Source organism: Miscanthus floridulus, chromosome 8 (assembly GCF_019320115.1).
Source record: "Miscanthus floridulus cultivar M001 chromosome 8, ASM1932011v1, whole genome shotgun sequence".
In the NCBI taxonomy this organism is placed as follows: Eukaryota; Viridiplantae; Streptophyta; class Magnoliopsida; order Poales; family Poaceae; genus Miscanthus; species Miscanthus floridulus.
Window position 1 is genome coordinate 10130982 of NC_089587.1, and position 18639 is coordinate 10149620.

General features: G+C 46.0%; 2 protein-coding genes across 3 annotated transcripts; one reads left to right on the forward strand and one right to left on the reverse strand.

The window, feature by feature from the left end:
* The first annotated feature begins 70 nt into the window (after positions 1-70).
* LOC136471084 (uncharacterized protein C23H3.12c-like) lies at positions 71-5971 on the forward strand. Of its 2 annotated transcripts, none has more exons than XM_066468816.1 (8): positions 71-415; positions 518-582; positions 677-775; positions 2791-2838; positions 2938-3007; positions 3279-3350; positions 4146-4255; positions 5317-5971. In XM_066468816.1, the coding sequence occupies exons 1-8, from the start codon at positions 212-214 to the stop codon at positions 5396-5398; spliced, it is 750 nt and encodes a 249-aa protein (XP_066324913.1). In that variant the 5' UTR covers positions 71-211; the 3' UTR covers positions 5399-5971. The 2 variants fall into 2 exon arrangements, with proteins under 2 accessions (XP_066324913.1, XP_066324912.1); XM_066468815.1 differs by having other exon boundaries at positions 4146-4268; positions 5317-5962.
* An 11288-nt stretch (positions 5972-17259) lies between these two features.
* On the reverse strand, positions 17260-17652 carry LOC136468544 (uncharacterized). The gene has a single exon (XM_066467075.1). The coding sequence runs from the start codon at positions 17650-17652 to the stop codon at positions 17260-17262; it is 393 nt and encodes a 130-aa protein (XP_066323172.1).
* Between the last annotated feature and the right edge of the window lie 987 nt (positions 17653-18639).

An 18639-nucleotide genomic window follows, 5' to 3' on the forward strand; every position in this document is an offset into this window, starting at 1 on the left:
CAACCCGCGCCGCTTGGGCCGCCAAACGAAAGCCGTTCTCGGTCTCGACTCTTTGAGTGTCTGACTCACCTCCGCCTCCTCCTCCAAGTCTCAGTGCGCTCCGCCTCGCCAGTCGCCACCACCGCCCCACGCCGCCGCCTCCCGCGCCGTGCCCCCTGCCCTTGCTCGGTTGCGCCCACTCCCACCTCGCCGTGCCGTGCCGCGCCGCGCGATGCAGGCCCGCGTCGTCGTCTTCCCCGTCAAGGGCCGCGCCTGGTGCTTCGCCCTCCCGCGCGCCTCGGCCGCAGCGTCCGCTGCCGATGGCGCCCTTCCGCCGCCGCCGCCGACTCTGAGGGACCTCTGGCGCGGCATCTCCTCCGGGGGCCGCACGGCGCCGGAGAAGGCCGAGGCCGTTGTCGACTTCGTCGCTGACAAGGTGCCTGGCTCCCACGCGCGCCCTTCTCCACGCTCGTGCGGGTCCCCGTGGCGTGGCGTCGCCTGCATTTGGGTTTTCTGAGGGATTGGTTTCGATGCGCAGATGAACAGGGCGTGGATCGGGTTCGGGAGCGCGCCGGAGGGGTCGATGAAGAGCCGGATCCATAGGTGAGTTTAAGGCTCGGCTGGGATTGATCTGGAGATGGCGAAATGATGCTGGGTCGTTGGGCTTATGCGCCGTCTGCTTTCCGTTGTGTTGCAGCTTCGGGCTGAAGCTGCTCTCCCGGGTGAGGCCGTCGGAGGTGCTCCTGAAGTCCGTCACCAAGGACGTGAGCGCGCTCGAGATCGTGCATCCGGCGAGGTCAGTTGTGATGATGTGATAATCTCTGCATTTCCACTTCTCTCGGCAGAAGTCCGTGTGTATTTAGTAGACGTCTCTTGTTTCCCCCCCCTGTTGTTTAAATGGGAAGAAGGTGCTGTTGGCTGTTGTTGCATTAATGCGCCCTGTCAAAATGTCCTCAGGTTCTGGGGATTTCATTACTCAATATTAGTTGTTAGAGCAATTGGTTGCCATAGGCTTAGCTTATGTACATTGTCAGCAATAAATAACACTTTGGAAGTGACATAACAGGGTAAAAGAAACTATACCGGTGTGACCCTGTTTCCTACTTCTGTACGATGACCTTGTGCTCTAAAGTCCTTAGAATCTCAACCATCTTGCCACCTGGTCTCAGGAGTGGTGACACACACTGGGTTTTGTTGGATGTGCCTTGAAATTGGTTTATGTTGGCGGTCAACAGCTATTTGTGTGTAGCCTTGTGCACGCTCAATCGGTGGTTGCTTGTCTATTTGTTTTCTCCATGATTGTAATCTGTGTTTTTTCTTACTACACAGTATGACTTTTAGGTATGCTTGATCGAGGATAGACGTATACTAATATGGCTGGATTTGTGGAATGTGGATTGATTATGGAGTAGTAAGGCAGATAGACTGGGCTCACCCTCCGAAGAGGCTCTTAGTTTTTATGCTTATTTCTCCATAAAACCAAATGAATCTGCCTTACTCTGTTATATAGAGTCAGCCTAACACAGCTGACTAACATACTGCTGTTTCTTCTCCTCTCAAATAACTTATGCAACTTAAGCAATGAATTCAAACAAACTTGAACAGACTCTCAACTAGGATAAGCTTAGGCACTGGTAGACACCTCCTGCTGCTTGCGTCGTGAGTAGGTCTTGCCGATGAAGGTATCCACAACATATATGTTGTCCATGCCAGTTGTTATTGCACATAGCATAAGCCCCATAGGACCTGGAAAATCACTTTGTAGCACTGACTGCATTAACTTTAAATGATGTGATGCGGTTGATACTTGACTTCCATGTCAAGTCCTTTAAAATCAAATTGAGTGTCTGTTACAACTTACAAGCCATCCTGTTGAAATAACACCAATTTCAGTACTTTTATGTGAATGTGACATGCATTATTTTTCCTTTACATTTTAATCCCTCATAAGCGTGTCCTGCAAAATAGCCAGCTATTAGTTTGGCTGTCTTTATTTTCACCCTATCTCATGAAGTTGCCCCATTCTCTTACATAACAGAGTAATCTTAAGCGCTGTTTTTTTTAAAGATAGCTTCAGTAATACGTGTCCACAAGTGCATGGAAACCTGCAACTGAAAGCCTAGCATACTCATTTGGTGTTGGCATCTCACAGGACATGCCTGATAGCATCTTGATAAACAGGTCGTAGATGTCATTTAATTTTCTTGGTTTTAGATCTCAAAATCTTGTCTTTGAATTTGTAAGATAGGTTAGTTATAACTTATAAGTATTTGCAATTTACATTCTATGTGTTTATCTGCAAATTGTTTGGAGAATGTTAGTTGCGAGTTAATACTTTATTTACTAAGGCTTTAGGGTATTCATATGACTCTTTGTAAGCAGATAAGTCAGCATCTTTACTTTGCTAAATAGAGTAACTGTGTGGTAAACATTACTTCTGTGCTTATGCCTTCTTATTTGTTGTGTATACTATGCTTGTTTTACAGTATATTACCCCAAGAGCTGAGAAATGAGTCATTTGTCAATTTTCATATCATTTTTAATCATTGTCTTTGTTTGTAATTGTGTGCCCTCATGGATGCAGTACTAATCATATGCTTGACGTGATTTAGAAGTTAGCATATGAGCTTTAAGAGTCATTACCCTCAAAAGAAAATCTCTAAAAACCACTATGGTACTACCAAGCATCACTTGCCAAAGTCTTCTGGCTGCCAGTTGCCAACACGGTTGGCCAGCACTTTTTTGTACTCGCACACCTTCATTTATATTTATATATGCTTGTTAAATTCTAAACTGCAATCTCTTATGCAGCATAAATTCTCGTCTTGTGCGTCGACGGTTGCGGCATATTGCTGTTAGGTGAATGCTTGATGCCCTTAAACACACACATTGTGCATTGTCTAGTTTAATTAGTATATTTTCTGACCCTTTTGCTTGTGCATTGTTTCTGACAACCAGGGGTGCGTCAGTTCACAAGAAATTTCTGTATGGTTCAGTTTGTTTGCTTCCAGTTACTAGTGTTTTCACGGTAGGTTTACAATCATTTTTTGGGTTTTGGTTTCAACTAGTAATTCAAAACAATTCTGTCAGTTGGAGGGTTTAATGTTCTCTTCAGATATTATCACTTTAGATTTATTGCTAATTTTACTGTGTCAAGTTTTGGCTAAGGATCAAAGGATGTGACTGTATTCTTCATTATTGCACACTTTTCAAGTTTACATACTTGTACAAGTGGTGTTAACTTTATGGGCTATAACATGATGCAACTGTCTTCTACTTGATTTTTTTCCCTATTGCAGGTACTACCGTTACCAAACATACCATTCTTTTGGGTGCTATTTCGTGCTTATTCTCATTGGAGAGCTCTACAGGTTTGTGAAATCATCCAATTAGTCTTACAAGATTTTGGCTCCACTTGTAAATAAATTCTGTTGTTGTTGTTGTTGTTGTTGTTGTTGTAAATAAATTCTGTGTGCACTGTTTTTCATTGTCACTGTTATGGTACTCATTGATTTGTCAACTATGCACCATGTTTTCTTAATTTCTGCCTTTTGAGTCCATGCGGTTTATACGCTCAGTTTTGTGAAGTGAAAGACCCCCTAAATTGCGCAAATGTTTTATGTTTGATACAAGTTCTTCAATTTACCAGTCTAATATGTTAGGTACTATACAGACGTCCAGATGATGACTGGTATGGCGTAGGGACCGGAGGTTGTAGCGGTGTGTGATGTGAGGCCGAGGCTTGAAGGCACGACGGCGTACAGGCGGCGTCGTGTTCGTAGTCGATGAACAGCTAGGGCAAAAGCTCGATAGCAAGGCTGGGTGCCCAAGGGAGATAGTATATATCTCAATCCCAGGCTAACTCAATTCATTATGAGGGTTTGATACTCATACACCAGGTCCTGCCGTACTGTAACCTAACTCAACTTACTAAGCCAACTAACAGACTTGATAGGCTAACAGACTCGATAGATAACACTAACAGACTCTCAATCTCCTAACCTGCTGAGACTCCTGACCAAATACGACTACTTGACAGACACCGTGGCCAGCCTAGCCACTTTGCTTGTTCCTTCTCTTGTACACATTCCCGTACATAACAATGACACTATTGGTATTTGTTTATTGTTTCTTCTTAGGTTTGCCTGATGTTTATTTTGGTATAGGGAAGTGAGAGGCTCCAGTTACTAGTTTCTGACTGCTCAGATCAGTGGAAAGTACTTGAGAAGGAGAAGATTAATTCAGTAAAGGATGATAACCCCAGTGAAAATGCACGGTATTCTCCTTGGGTAGGTTGCCGCAACTTTACATATGAGTAAGACTTTCATTTTGTTGCATCCTTGGGGCAGCTTTGCAATGAGGCAATGTAATGGGCAACTGGAATTTTGATCATCTTTTGAAACTTCTCCTGCTAATTGAACTAACATGGTTTCTGCTCCCTACACATCTTATTACATGCAGTGTTTCCTTAATGGTGTCATTTCTGATCAAATATAAAATCTTGCATTATAGATGGAACATAATAACCATATAAGTCAGATATTTCAACACTGTTGGTAAATTGAGTGTTAGAATGGCATTATCCTAGCCATTACTAGTCTTCCTATCTCAGTCATTACTGGCACTAATAGCAGATCATGTCTGCATGTACTTTTATAGACTGTATTAATTAGGCTAGATTAGAGGACATTAGGAGGATAGCTTTGATTCTTTCCTTGCATGTACACTCACTGTTGTATAAGTACAGCCTACAGCAATAGAGAATTCATTCCACCTAATTGCCTATCTTCTTTCACTGAGGTCCTATCACTTACGTAATGCAATCGTGTCGCGGAGGCCTGGATGCAATGTCAACGAAGCATCTGTCAAATTATGCCATGGGAGCATCTTAGGCTGTTGCATTGTTTTGGCTGTAGTTCTGTATTCAAATGTTCCCAATGAGCCACCTTTCTAAATGTGTTCATGCCTCTTAGAATATGCACAAATGAGTAAACATACTACCTTGCTGGGAGGTAGCACAAATGAGTAACATACTACCGTGCTGTACTCGAACTACTATAAATTTGCCTTTCTGGTATAAGTTAAGATTACATGGGCCACATCAGCTCCCAATCTTTTATGAAATGATTGCATAGCCAATGGCAAACACACCTGCATAGATCCATGTTTTGTATTATACGGTAAATCATATTGCGAGTGTAATACATGTTCTCTGAGAGAGGTGGCGGAACAAAGGGCTGTTCGGGTGTGGGCGTGTTTTAAATGAAATCGCTAGATTTCAATTACTTCTATTCCCAGCATTTCTACTTAGTTAATGTGTTTTTTTTTCATGAACAGAAGCTGCGGCCATCAGAAAAGCTTGACAGGTTTCTTGAGAGTAAAAACTTGGATGAAGGTTTGGACTGTGATACCATTTTGAGTATATGCCAGGAGTATGATTTGGACAAGATCGATGTTCTCAAGTACAGGGATCTTCCGTAACCACATCCAGATTGTTTCTCTTAGGTTTATAGGGTAAAATTCTTCTGCTAGTGAGATCAAGATTAAGGGTACAAGAGTTGCATGGACCCACTAACAATTGGCGGTCAAATGAGAAGTTCTTTTAAATAGCTTCAGTTTTTCTTGTTATGTATCAAACTAGTCTGCCACTAGTGCAATGATCTCAGAAACTAAGAGGACATACGAAACTGCTGAAGCCCAGGGCAGGTGTTCCCACAGTGTAAATAGAGATGCAGTTGTCATTTTGCTAGCTGCATACTTCCTCTCCAACCCCCGTCAGAATTTTTTAGCTGGGATCAATGAACGACAAATACAAGAGTAGGGTTGAGAATTGAGATTGACCATCCGGAACGTTATTTTTTTTTTGTGTTTATGGCTCCCAATCAATCTTTGGTTGTATTTGAATCTTGTACTGGGATCCAATGCATAATCTTCTCGGTTTGGAGGGATTCTAGAGCTTTGATCTCTGAGGTGCTTTTTCTGCACAAATGCATGACTAGCTTTATATCTGGACTGATGTAGCTGCTGATTGATTTCTATCGGTATCACAACGTTGTATTCTGATTTGAAGTGCGACGATTGGTGATGATTTGAAGTGTGACGATTGATGATGAGTGATGAGATTGGATCAATTCAGGATGGGGCTAACCACCATCTCGTGCCAAGATTGTCCACAGTAGTGAATGGTCCTGTGGTTAGTGGGACGTTACCCATCAGGGGTTAAACCGTCGCTACCCACCAGGTTCAAACCCTGGTGATCGCACATTTTTTGGATTTTTTTCCAGAAAGTTTTAAGGTACACGCACACGTGCATATTCGGTGGTACTATGTGTTTTCCATGCACCGGAGGCGACGTGCCTCTCAATTTTTTCTTTGCGTGTGTACGGACGCGAACGCGTGTATGTGCTCGTGGTGTGAGTGTAGAGTGTGTGGGTTGTGTTGTGTGTGTACCTGATAAAAAAAGATTGTCCACAGTGTCCCGAAATCAGCAGAGAAACCACGCCATGGATGTCTACCTGGAAAAGAGTGTGTGGGTTGTGTTGTGTGTGTACCTGATAAAAAAAGATTGTCCACAGTGTCCCGAAATCAGCAGAGAAACCACGCCATGGATGTCTACCTGGAAAATTCCTCCATACTAGAAACAATGCGCCGCAACAACCATGAAGTTAGCCCTGCATCGCATAATCCAAGCATAGTTTTTTACTGTTGGTCGAATAATTACTTGACGTTGTAACCATAATTTAAAATAATGAGATATATTATACAAATATGTTGTTCCCATGTGCAACGTCTGACCGTTATTATGTGTTTTCCCCTGTTTCTAGACCTGAATCTTACTGCTTCCTTTCACCCATATCTGAATCTCACTTTGGTCCTTATTATGTAAAAAAAAAGGCCCAGCCAGTTGATTGATTAGAAAAGGAAAGCAAAAATGCGCATTCTGGGCCAGGCCTGGTCAGTTGACTGTTGCCAGCCCACCAAGCGTACTGGTCCGATATGCTATAATCTCCTTCCCCGATTGCTACAACGGGTGCTTTTCCTCTGATGATGTTAGCTATTGTTCGTGTGCCCAATATCATGCCATCACTTCGATCATAAAGATCTTTTTGTTTTGTTTTTGGAACTTACTTAGGGTGTTTGGTTTCTCCTCCTAAACTTTAGTCGTTGTCCCATCGAATATTTGGACATGTAGTATTAAATATAAACTAATTGCACAACTTGTGACTAATTTACGAGACGGATCTTTTAAGCCTGAGTAGTCCATGATTTGACAATGTAGTGCTACAGTAAACATATGCTAATGACGCGTCTCGTGGAGTAATGACGGATTCTGTAATTTGTTTTTTTATTAGTATCCAAACACCTCATGCGAGACCCTCACATGACACCTCCTAAATTTTAGTCCCATCGGATTCGAACACCCCCTTAATCTTACTAGTGCCTTTTAGGTACATGAATCTCATTTCTTTCATTTCTTTTTTGAGGGAACACATGAATCTCATTTTGGTGTTTCGTCTTCCTGTTGTGCTTTCAGTAAAAAAAAAAGGTTGCCTTTTACTCTGACTTTTGACGTACGGATGCACTTGTACTGCTGCCCATTGCCGGCCGCCTTATTTTTTTTTTCGAATACTCAAAAGATTTACGTATGGTTGTATTACCGGCCGTGGTACTTCGACAAAGTCGAACCTAACTTTGACAGCAACGAAGAAAACTATTGTGAAAGGCTGAAAGCTAGCGTCAGAAAGTTTGCATGCATGCGTTCGCAAATAAAAAAAAAGTTTTGCATGCGGGTGTATCGCAGTAGCAGATACTCCCTCCGTCCCATAATACTAGTAGCAGATACTTCCTCGATGGCCCCATCCTCGGCAGGGTGTCGTAGACGAGGAAGGCACGGGCTGGAGAATATGAGAGCGCCGTTGTTCGAGGCGACGGGCAGAGGCGGCGGCGGAGGAGGAGGCGATGGGAGGGGCACCGACTGAGGAAGGCACGAGCTGAGGACCAGTACAAGGGAAGAGCAACCCGCCGGCGCTGCCCTTGCTCTCGGACGGAAGAACCCGCGAGCACCACGTCATGGACGGAGGAAAGGATATGCCTCCGATCCTCCCAGGCTCACATCGTCTATTTTTTCTCTTCTTTTATTCCTAATAGTGGCCGATAGGGAAACGTCCTCTATCGAGGGACGGAGGGAGTACTATTTTATTGTTTATGTAGAGTCGAGATCAACTCATCAGCTTGTGTTTTAATCGTGGTCATTATGGCCGTCGCCGTGGCTTGGGTGAAGCTCAAGTGGGCTGTGGCGCCCGAAAGCGACGCTTGCTCGGCTCCAGCGAACTTTCACGGTCACGCTTTGAATTGCCTGCGCTACCGGCACCGCTACCTCCAGATATTTTGTCCCCCCCCCCCCCCCCCCCCCCCCCCCCCCCCCCCCCCCCCCCCCCCCAAAAAAAAGAAGATACACATGGAACGACACAAGCTCTATAGAATTTTGCGATGTACTACCTTTGTCTCTAAAAAAATGTAACTATAAGTTACGTGCCACTTTGAGTGCTTTATGTTTAACTAAATTTCTAGTAAATAATATTCATATTTATGGCTCTAAATTAATTTATTATGAAAATACATTTCATAATTAATCTAATAATATTTATTTTATATTATAAATATTTATAATTGGTCAAAGGTGATATACTAAAACATGATACTGTTACATAATGTATTCTTTTAAAGACGGAGGGAGTAGCACGTAGTGCAAGGTCAGCAAAGGTCAAACATGTCGGGCCTGTTTATATGTAACGTAGAGATTTTCCATGAGTTGTTGGTGTAGGAAAATAAATAAGAAGGCATGATCCGATAGTAATCCCCGAGTACAAGCAAGTGTTGGGGATTTAGGGAGGGCAAGATCTGGCTGGCGCGATTGTTTATGTACATCTCCTTCCTGGTGTTTTATCTGCATCGTAGTCTTCTTGCCGGCTGGCGAACCGCCAGGTCCCTCACCAGCAGCGCGTGACACGCGAGCCCGTGCCCCGCGGCGGCGACGACACCAGGGAGGTCTTCCACCGGTAACTTGATCCAGGGACTGGAGTGGATGGAATTTGAATGCCCGGGAGGGAATATGTCAACAGACCCAACTGGCCCGCAATCCCGCATGCGTTTGCCAGGCCGGCCCAGCAAGCAGAGGTGACGAGATGACGCACGACAACACAGAGCCTTGACTAGTTGAGTATACGGTAGTATGTTATTACCATACAACAACTACTAATGCTATTAACAACATATATACGTACAAGCGAAACAAAATTTTGAACATAGTTATTTTTATGTAAAATTTTTGAACATAGTAATTGTCCCAAGTGTGCAAGAGCAAAATCACAGCGTTCAGTTCACGACTAGTAGTGACTAGGAAGGAGGGATAATAACGGGAAAACAAGTTACTTAGAGCAACTCCAACCGAGCTCTCGTCTGGACTCCTATCCTTCTTTTAGGGGCTCAGGACTTGAAAACATAGCTCCAACCGAAGCCTCATCCGGCCCCCGATGGATGACACATTCTCATTCCTCTCTCCTAAACCCCCAGATGTAGGAGTCCCTCATCCTCTCCCCTACCCCTCATTCCTCTCTTGTTACAAGGCTGACAAGTGAGCCCAATAAGTAGGACACATGATAATATATTATAAAGTAGAAAAGTTTTAGGGGATCGGTTGGAGCGTGCTAAAAAGTAGAAGTTTGAATATGGATGAGGGACTCTCATTTCAGGAGATAGGGGGCCAAAATTCGAGGAATAGGTTGGAGTTGCCCTTAGCCACACCGTTCACGACGTCGTAGCGGAGCAGGCCGCTTGAGCACCGCGCGGTAGTAGCCCACCCAGGCCCAGAGGCGGTCGGCGAAGGATTGAAAGGTCCTTGTTTGGTTTTGGTAATTGAGTGACAACCTAGGTGGACTAATTGTGTTTATGTGAGATACATAGGTAATTAGTCCACAGGTACATGTGTGTGAGCAACATGTGAAAATGGCTTGGAGATGTTGCAAAGCTCACACATGTGATGATGAGGGAGCTTAAATGCACATGAGACATGACATTGAGTCATGTGATCAAGGTGAAGAAGATCAAGACAAGACTTGGCTTGATGGACCGGTTGCAAGCGTGAAGGGCAAGTCGAAGGCTTTGCAGCAATGGACCACGTGGCGGTGAAACTTGAGCAAGACTTGGCGCCGATGGACGATGGCAACGGTGAAGAGCAAGTAAAGTCAAGATCGATGAACCAATATGATCACGTGATGATATGAAGTGGATCATATCATTGTGATCATGTTGGTGCATGTGTTACATCGACGTTGGAGGAGATGGAATGGAATGCGCAAGGCAAAGGTATAACCTAGGGCATTTCATTTTACCGGTCATAGGTGTGTAGAGAAGTTTATGACCGGGTTTAGGATAGATGGCCGTACTATCAAGAGGAGCAAACTTGTTTGCATATCAGTCATCTAGTGCCACTCGAGTGATCTAACTTTGCATCGTCGCTAGGATCGAGTGGCGTGACAAGTTGAGTGGCTAACATCCTTTGGAAAATGATTATGAAAAGCTAACACACATACACATGGTGGTGTACACTTGGTGGTGTTGGCACATTTACAAAGGAGATAGAGTTGGAGTTGATATGGATCAACTTGGTGAAGAAACTCCACCGGCGGAGTGTCCGCCCGTAGAGTGCGGACAGTCTGACGGTGCCACCGGCGCCCTACACAGAAAAGACAGAGTCTCACTGAGTGCATCGGACGCTGTCACTGGAAGTGACCAGACGCTGGCAGGGCGCGTCCGGTTAGGCTGACGCATGGTGACGCAGGAGCTGGAGTATGACCGAACGCTGGGTTGCGTCCGATCACGTGCGACCGGACACGTCCGGTCAAGGTCGGTACCTTACTGTAAACGACCGGACGCTGAGGGTCCAGCGTCCGGTCAGTTGAAGCTGCTGCGTCCGGTCAGAAGATGACTGTTGAGATTGGAAGAATGTCGTTGAACGTAGGTGACACGTGGCTGTCATCAGGCGACCGGACGCTGAGGACCAGTGTCCGGTCAACATGACCGGAGCGTCCGGTCGACCCGACAGTTGCCCAGTGAAGGAGTAACGGCTAGTTTAGCCCTTGGGGCTATAAATAGAAGTGGCCTTCGGCCATGGCTAGAGCTGAGCACCTTGGGGGGACTTTGTGTCCATGCTTGAGAGTGCTTGGGGGCCCTCCATCTCACACATACTAGATAGCGATCATCCGATTGTGTGAGTAAGCGATTCTAGTACGATTGCATCGTGAGGTTGCATCGAGTGGCACTAGGTGATCGAGTTGCAAGCCGGTGGTGCTTGTTACTCTTGGAGGTTGCCACCTCCTAGACGACTTGGTGGTGGTCTCCGTGGAAGCCCGCAAGAAGCTTGTGCGGTGCTCCGGAGAAGTGCTTGTGAGGGGTACTTGTGCTCGCCCCGCGGGAGTCGCGAAGAGCAACTTTAGTAAAGCGTGTCATTGAGCTACCCTCACTCAAGGGGTAGGTTCTTGCGGCGCCCGACGTGCGGGCTTAGCGGGTGATGCTAATTAGCCGCCGAACCACCAAGTGAGCGGTCGACACAACGGGGACTAGCGTGTTGGCAAACACGTGAACCTCGGGAGAAAAATCATCGTGTCAACCTTGTTCTTCCCGTTGGTTTGCATCCCTATTACACAAGCTTGCAATTACTTTTATACATATTTAGCTTGTGTAGTTGCTCTTGTAATTAGATAGCTTATGTAGCTTGCTAATTACCTTCTTGCTTGTGTAGCATAGAAGTAGCTTCCTTGCGTGGCTAATTTGGTTTGTGTAACCTTGTTAGTCACATTACTTAGTTTGTGTAGCTAAGTAATTGCGCTCTCTAATTTGACATTGGTTGTCTTGTTATTGAGCATTGCTAGTAAGCTTAGGTGGCTTTGTGCTTTTGCTTACTAGCTTGTGTAGGAGCTCCCTTATTGCTTAAAGTACTAGTGGCATAGGTTTGTGTGACCTTGCTCCTAGAATTGGTTAGGTGAGCTCTAGCTAGTCCGGCATCTTTGTTGCTTGATTAGTACATTTGAAAGGTGCTAGAGAACATAGATAGAGGGGTATAGTCTTGGCTAGACCGATAGTTATAATTCCGCACTTGTTTCGGTTAGCCGACGCGATTAATTTTAGAAAAGACTATTTACCCCCCCTCTAGTCCGCCATCTCGACCCTTACAAGGATGAGCAGTGGGCCATGTCGATGGTGTGTGTGCGGAGAAGCAAAAATTCTGCCGCTGCCATGTGCCCTCTTGACGTGGACAAACGCATCTAATGTCCAGACGTCCCGCGGCTGCTCTGTTTCCCTTAAGGCTGCCGTCGACACAGAGGATGGGTGGACCGAGATAGCAAGGCGCAGAGGACAGGAGCACACGTGTTTCGGTACGGAGCGTCCGGGCATGGATCTCGGCGGCAAATTGGAGCTCGCCAGCGACGTGAAGCTCTGCAGTGCGCAGAAGGTGGCGCCGCACAGAGCTAGACAACGATGCGCATAGGGCAGGATGGGACGCGGTGATGACGTAGAGAATGGGTGGGGGTGGGCGCACGGCGACAATGCAAAGGACGGGTGGGAGCGGCGGCGGCACACAGAGGATGTTGGCTTCCGCACGGACACCCTTGGGGCCCACCGCTGTAACATCGGCGATGTACTAATGAAACATGCTCGGATTACTATTGAAACATGTACAATATCTTTGCTGCAACATTGGTGATGTACTACTGAAACATGCCCAGATTACTGTTGAAACATGTATAATATCATTGTTGAAACATCCGTAAACACAACGCCTGCAACATGCTCTCAAAACGCTTAAAACATAGGTTTGCAACATAGGCTTTCAGAGCAACATCTCATTCTGCTTGGGCGAATGAAGGCTCAACGGCACGCAAGAGCTCAACGATGGTGCGTGGAACTCGCCGGCAACGCGGAGCTCGGCGGTGCGTAGAAGCCGACGCTGCACGGAGCTGGGCAACGGCGTGCAGAGCACAGGGTGGGGCGGGCGTGATGGCATAGAGGACGGGTGGGGGTGGAGGCGACGTCGCGCTGAGGGCGGGATGGGGCACGTCGACGACGTAGAGGACAGGTGAGGGTGGCGGCAGTGACGCTCAGACGACACACGTATTTCGGAATGGCTCGGGGCGTATCATCATCGATCTTGATACACATAATATGAGAACATATGTCCTTGATGAAGACGGAAAAATTGCATTCGTGGTGTGCGCACTTGCTTAGTCATGTTCAACGTGTTAGAACAGTGACCGAGTTGTTTATCAAAATTACAATGGAGACAAAACAAAAAATGGTCGAGATAAAAACAAGCGTCAAGTCCAATTTACCCTTGAACACTGAACTAGTCTCGTGAAGTAGTTTTTTTCCTGGCTTCATCTCTACGAGCAGCTTTAACAACGAAGTTAAAATTGTTTCGGTAAACCGTTTGTCAAAACAACTTTACATGTAGATCTCTTTACAATATATTCTCACAAAATCCCACGCAAGACCTACTAGAGCGAGTTAAGCTAGGAAAGGCTACTATTTTCAGTCTAATCCATATAGATCTCTCATGAGAGCATGTTTTAAGGAACTTCACATGCAAAACTATTTTGAAAATACCTGTTTGATACAATATAACTTCAAACGGCTCGTGAAGCTACTGGAGAAGCTATGCCAAACATGACTAAAGTTGAGAACATCTTGAACTCAACACCAACACATCTTAAACTTTTACAACAAGTAAAACTACCCCATTAAATTGTTCCCAGTGATTTTGAGGATAGTTTTGATTAACGTGGTACATATATACGTGACATGTGTGTCATGCATATCATCTGTTTTTCAGTTCATAATGATTTTATTGAAAAAAAACTAGATACTTTTAGATCTTATCGAGCATTACAACTTTGATGTAGATCATGTCTGGATCTAAGATTGGTTAAAATTAAAGTTTTAATAAATATCAAAATATGATAGCTTAAAATGGTTATTTGAACCTCAAAACTACCTTAAGCCAAAAAAAGTTGTCAATTACAATGTTAAAGGTTATGTTAAGAGCCACAACTTTAGTATAGACTTTGTGAACATCCGACGTCGTTTGAAAAATTTAGAAAATTGAATTTGAAATCTAATAAATTAAAAAGAATTCGGGTTTCTATATGATCTCATATTAAAAAAAGTTATCAACTACTTCCTCCGTTCCAAATTATAATTCATTTGACTTTTTTGACCCCAAGTTTGACCGCTCGTCTTATTCAAAAAAATATATAAACATAGTCAAATTTAAGTCATTTTTGAAGAACTTTTGTTAATAAAGCAAGCCACGACAAAAGAAGTGATATTCAGCACAAATTTTTGAATAAGACGAGTGGTCAAACCTGAGATAAAAAAAAGTCAAACGAACTATAATTTAGAATAGAATTAGTACGATATAAATATCCATTATGAATGAATTATTTCGATATATGAGAGACCACATCAGATGTGAGCTCCTCCGCTGCCACGTGAGCAAAAAAATACGAGGAATCACGTGGAAATGGTTAGGTTAGGGGGTATCTTACCCTGTTTTAAAAATTATGCTGCGTATGTTGTTTGGGAGAAAAGTTCAAGGGTGTTTCTTTCTTCTTCTTCTTCTTAAATAGCGACTAGTTCGTGTGGTAAATTGGACTTGACTCTTAGAAAAAAAAATGCGGAGACAAGAGCTCATGTTGTGCTTGGGGATATCGATCGTTGAGCGCCTCTGCCATGGTGGACACCGTCCCGTCCCTCCTCCCCATCGGCACGCGCTACGACGGCCCACCCCTGCCAAGTCCGATGGAGGATGCACCGAGAACATGAGCGCTTTATATTCGTCAGCTCAAGGTCTGCTATCATATAAGGGTGCAGTACAGCCGTACAGGAACGAGATGAGCTTACGCACAATGGCGACTGACGGGTCGCGGGCGGCGAGCGGCGAGCGGCGCAGGAGATGACGCCGGGGGCCGGGGCACGCCTCCTCGAGGAGGGCCTTGACGCGGTCGACGAAGTCGAAGCCGCGCAGCGTCAGGCTCGGCGGCGCGTCCTTGTCGGCCACGCTGCCGGCGGTGGAGTTGAGCAGGACGGACGCGTCGCAGCGCTGGCCGGGAGTCCGGGACGTACATACCCTGACGAAGCAGTCGTGGAATGAAGCGCAGCCGGAGCAGGGCGGCGGCGACGGTGGGCACGCGGCGGACGGACGTGCTGCCGGACCAAGTGGCCGATCATCCGCTCCACGCTGGAACAGCTAGTTCTCTCGGCGTAGAACTGGAACCCCATCCTCGGCTGCCTGCTTGCGCCGGTCGCGCTGCTGGCCACTCCAAGAACCATCCTTGGATGGTGGTGGCGTGTCCTCACACACGCATGGTGTACGCATGCTCGTACTCGTAGTCGTAGCCTCTTGCACGCCCAGCAAAGCCGATTTCCCTCCGTCCCACGACCATGAACATGGTTGCTCTTGTGGGAACGAATGTGAAGAATGACGGGAGGCTTAGCTTGTTTGTGTGCAGGAGGAAGAAGAATGGATGGATAAGGATGTACTGTGACATAAAAATCCCTCTTTAGTAGTGATTGGTAGAGTACAAAATGAAGGATACCTAAACAGAATTTGTTCAATGTGGACGCTTGTCGATCACCTCCTCGCCTCTTGTGTCGTCGCGCGCCAAGTCTGGCATCGGCTGCTGCACAGCATTGGACTTCAGAGCCTTGTACCCCAACCCACCTCCACTCTCTGCGATTGGTGGCAGCGGGCACGCAAGTTGGCGCCCAAGGCGGCCAGACGTGGCTTCGACTCGGCAGTATTGCTCATCACCTGGAACCTCTGGAAGGAGAGCAATCGCCGGACCTTTGATGGCGTCTCACGGACTTCTGCCCAGCTCTGCAACATAATCCTAGAAGAAGTGAATGCCTGGGTTGGCGCGGGATTCTCCAGCCTCTCGTCGCTACTGGCGATTCAACGGTGGGGAGCTCACTGTTCTCGTCGCACAATTCGTTCTTTAGTTAGTACAGTGGCGTGAGTTCCACCGTTTATCCGGTGCCTTCTGTTTGTGTGCTTCCCCATCACTATGTGGCATCTCGCTAACCGGTGATGATGGACGTGTATCTAAACTTCTATCTTCTACTTAATGAAACACGTGCTAAGCACGTTCCCGAAAAAATTCAATGTGGACGCTCAAATAAATGATATGGCCGGTTTTGCACAAGCCTACATGATCTTTTGGATTCAGCAACTAGCCATTAGAACCCAGCAACATATCAACAAACCAATGTTAAGCTGTAAAGCCGGAGTAAAAAAAACTAAGCTTAATTGCCTGACAGAACCTCAAGTTATTAACAACATCTAGTAAGAAACGGTAGGTAGACAGCGAGAACCTGGAGGAGATATATCCGAAAATATCATCCAGATCTGATGATATCTAGAATAAGCATAGAGGAAGCAAAGCAGCTTAGAGCCCACGGTGGGGTCGATGATTTGGTCTATACGAAGTAAGGGGTAAGAACCATTGGGACATGCCTTGTTAAGACCCATATAACACAACCAGAATATAAAATTTCTCTTAGTGAGGTGGGGGTTCTCCTAGTATTTTGGCATTCAAAATTTAGTATACATTTTTCCTACTAAATGCCTCCTAGTGAGATTTTTATGTGCCATGACTAGTGGTAGTGTTTTATTACTACTTAAAAACACTAGGAGAATTACACCATTTGGTAGTGTAATCAACACACATTCTCTATTTATTGTTCTTTTTAGGTACAAAGACCGTATTTGTTAACCAGTCTGGATACAAAACCTCCCTGATGAACCCTGCGTCGAGGAGCTTGGCTAGCTACTTCCTCTTCTATTGCTCTGCGTTTCTCATCGTTGAATCTTCTTAGGCACTACTTGACCGGTTTTGCATGGGCTTTTATTCTCAAGGAATGTTTGGTGATTTCCCTCGGGATCCACAACATGTTGGAAGGTTTCCATGCGAAGATGTCCCGATTTTTGACGAGGAACTTGATGAGCGCGTCCTGTTGAGCCTGGTTCAGGTTCTTCCCTATGTTGGTGGTTTTGCTCTCGTCCTCCTCCTCAAACCGAACCTTCTTCGAGTCCTCGCTAGGCGTAAACGCCAGAGGCGTTGAGGGACCTGACGGCGCGAATTGAACGAGTGATGCATCCTTCTGTTTAGACAACTGCAGCTTGAGCTCCTGATGCATGGGCGCCGGTCTTGAAACCCCCGAGTCCTAGCCTGGCATGATCTCATAGTTGAGTTCACGTTCGTCAGGATCAAGATTACAGACGCCATTCTCGACCGTGATGACACCATGAGGGCTTGGCGTCTTCATATTCAAGTAGGTATAATTCGGGACAGCCATGAATTTGACAAAACATGGTCTTCCCATCACGGTGTGGTAGGAATCCTCGAAGTGGACAACCTTGAAGGAGAGTATCTCATGGCGGTAGTTTACCATGTCGCCGTATGTGACTTTTATATTGACGATGCCCAGAGGCAGCATGTACCATCCTATGACTATTCCGCAAATTGGACCCCTCACGGGGCGTAGCTTGTCGATGCCGATCTTCATCTTCTCGAAGGTGTCCCAATAGAGGATGTTGGTGTCGCTCCGTCCATCCATGAACGAAGATCTTGGTGACCCACACGGTTTTGATCACCATGCTGACTATTAGAGGAAATCAACTGGCATCGATGATGTGTTCGGGGTGGTCGGTCTTATCAAAGGTGATCGACCACTCGGACCATGGCATTCGAGGTGGGGTTGCGGGTGCCACAGCGTAAACCTCTCAGTGTGCCAGGTTTTGACCCTTTTGATCTGGGTAAGCTTTGGGTCTGTCAAAGATGATCATGACGCTCTTGGTGTTTTGATACTAATTATTCTCCTTACGACGTTTGACTTTGTTGGGGAGACCTCGCTCGGAGGGTAGCTAAACGATGCAATCTTTGGAGAGGTGGGTTACCGGGAAACCATGATTCTGATATGGACTATTCATGATCTGGCTGAACTTGACCTGGTGACCTTGCTCCTTTTTGTGGCCAATGTTTTGGCCCTTGTGCTTGCGATCTCTCTCTGTTATCCTAGGGGACCCAACCCTATTAGGGGTGACTATAGCGGCCTGGCTGAGCCTCCAGGCGTGAATCGCAATGATGTTCCTAAGCCTGCTAGAGAATCTAGGTAGGACATAGCCAGGTAGCAGTGGCGGATCCATGTCGCTGGTCTAGCATGGATCCTGCCAGATCTTGAATGCGATGTCAAGGAGGTAGCGGTTAATGTGCTGGGCCAACTGGAGTGGCCCTGCCTCCATTACGCTTCCAAGCTCGGCGAGGTACAAATGATCAAACGATGGCTGCTCCGTTGCTTGCACACATGGTTTAGGACCTTGCATATGCAAGTTCCCAAACTGATCGAAGGCAACACCGCCAGGGTGTTGTTGTTGTTTGGCCGCATCTGGTTGGTGCCGTTGTCGACCCTGGTGAGAGAACCATTCGAAACACAATAAATTTGTACACGAAAGGCCCCTACCTGGCACGCTAACTGTCAGAAGAATTAGCTCCGAAAATACCTAGCCGCTATTCACGTAAGATGAATTAGATGGGTAGCACACAA

What these genes read in the sequence shown, in the direction of transcription:
- LOC136471084 (XM_066468815.1), top strand. Translation starts at nt 212, where the DNA reads ATGCAGGCCCGCGTCGTCGTCTTCCCCGTCAAGGGCCGCGCCTGGTGC. An exon ending in TTGCGGCATATTGCTGTTAG is followed by an intron (nt 2,839 to 2,937) that starts GTGAATGCTTGA and finishes TCTGACAACCAG; the next exon opens with GGGTGCGTCAGTTCACAAGA. An exon ending in ATGCACGGTATTCTCCTTGG is followed by an intron (nt 4,269 to 5,316) that starts GTAGGTTGCCGC and finishes TTTCATGAACAG; the next exon opens with AAGCTGCGGCCATCAGAAAA.
- LOC136468544 (XM_066467075.1), bottom strand. Translation starts at nt 17,652, where the DNA reads ATGGATGGACGGAGCGACACCAACATCCTCTATTGGGACACCTTCGAG.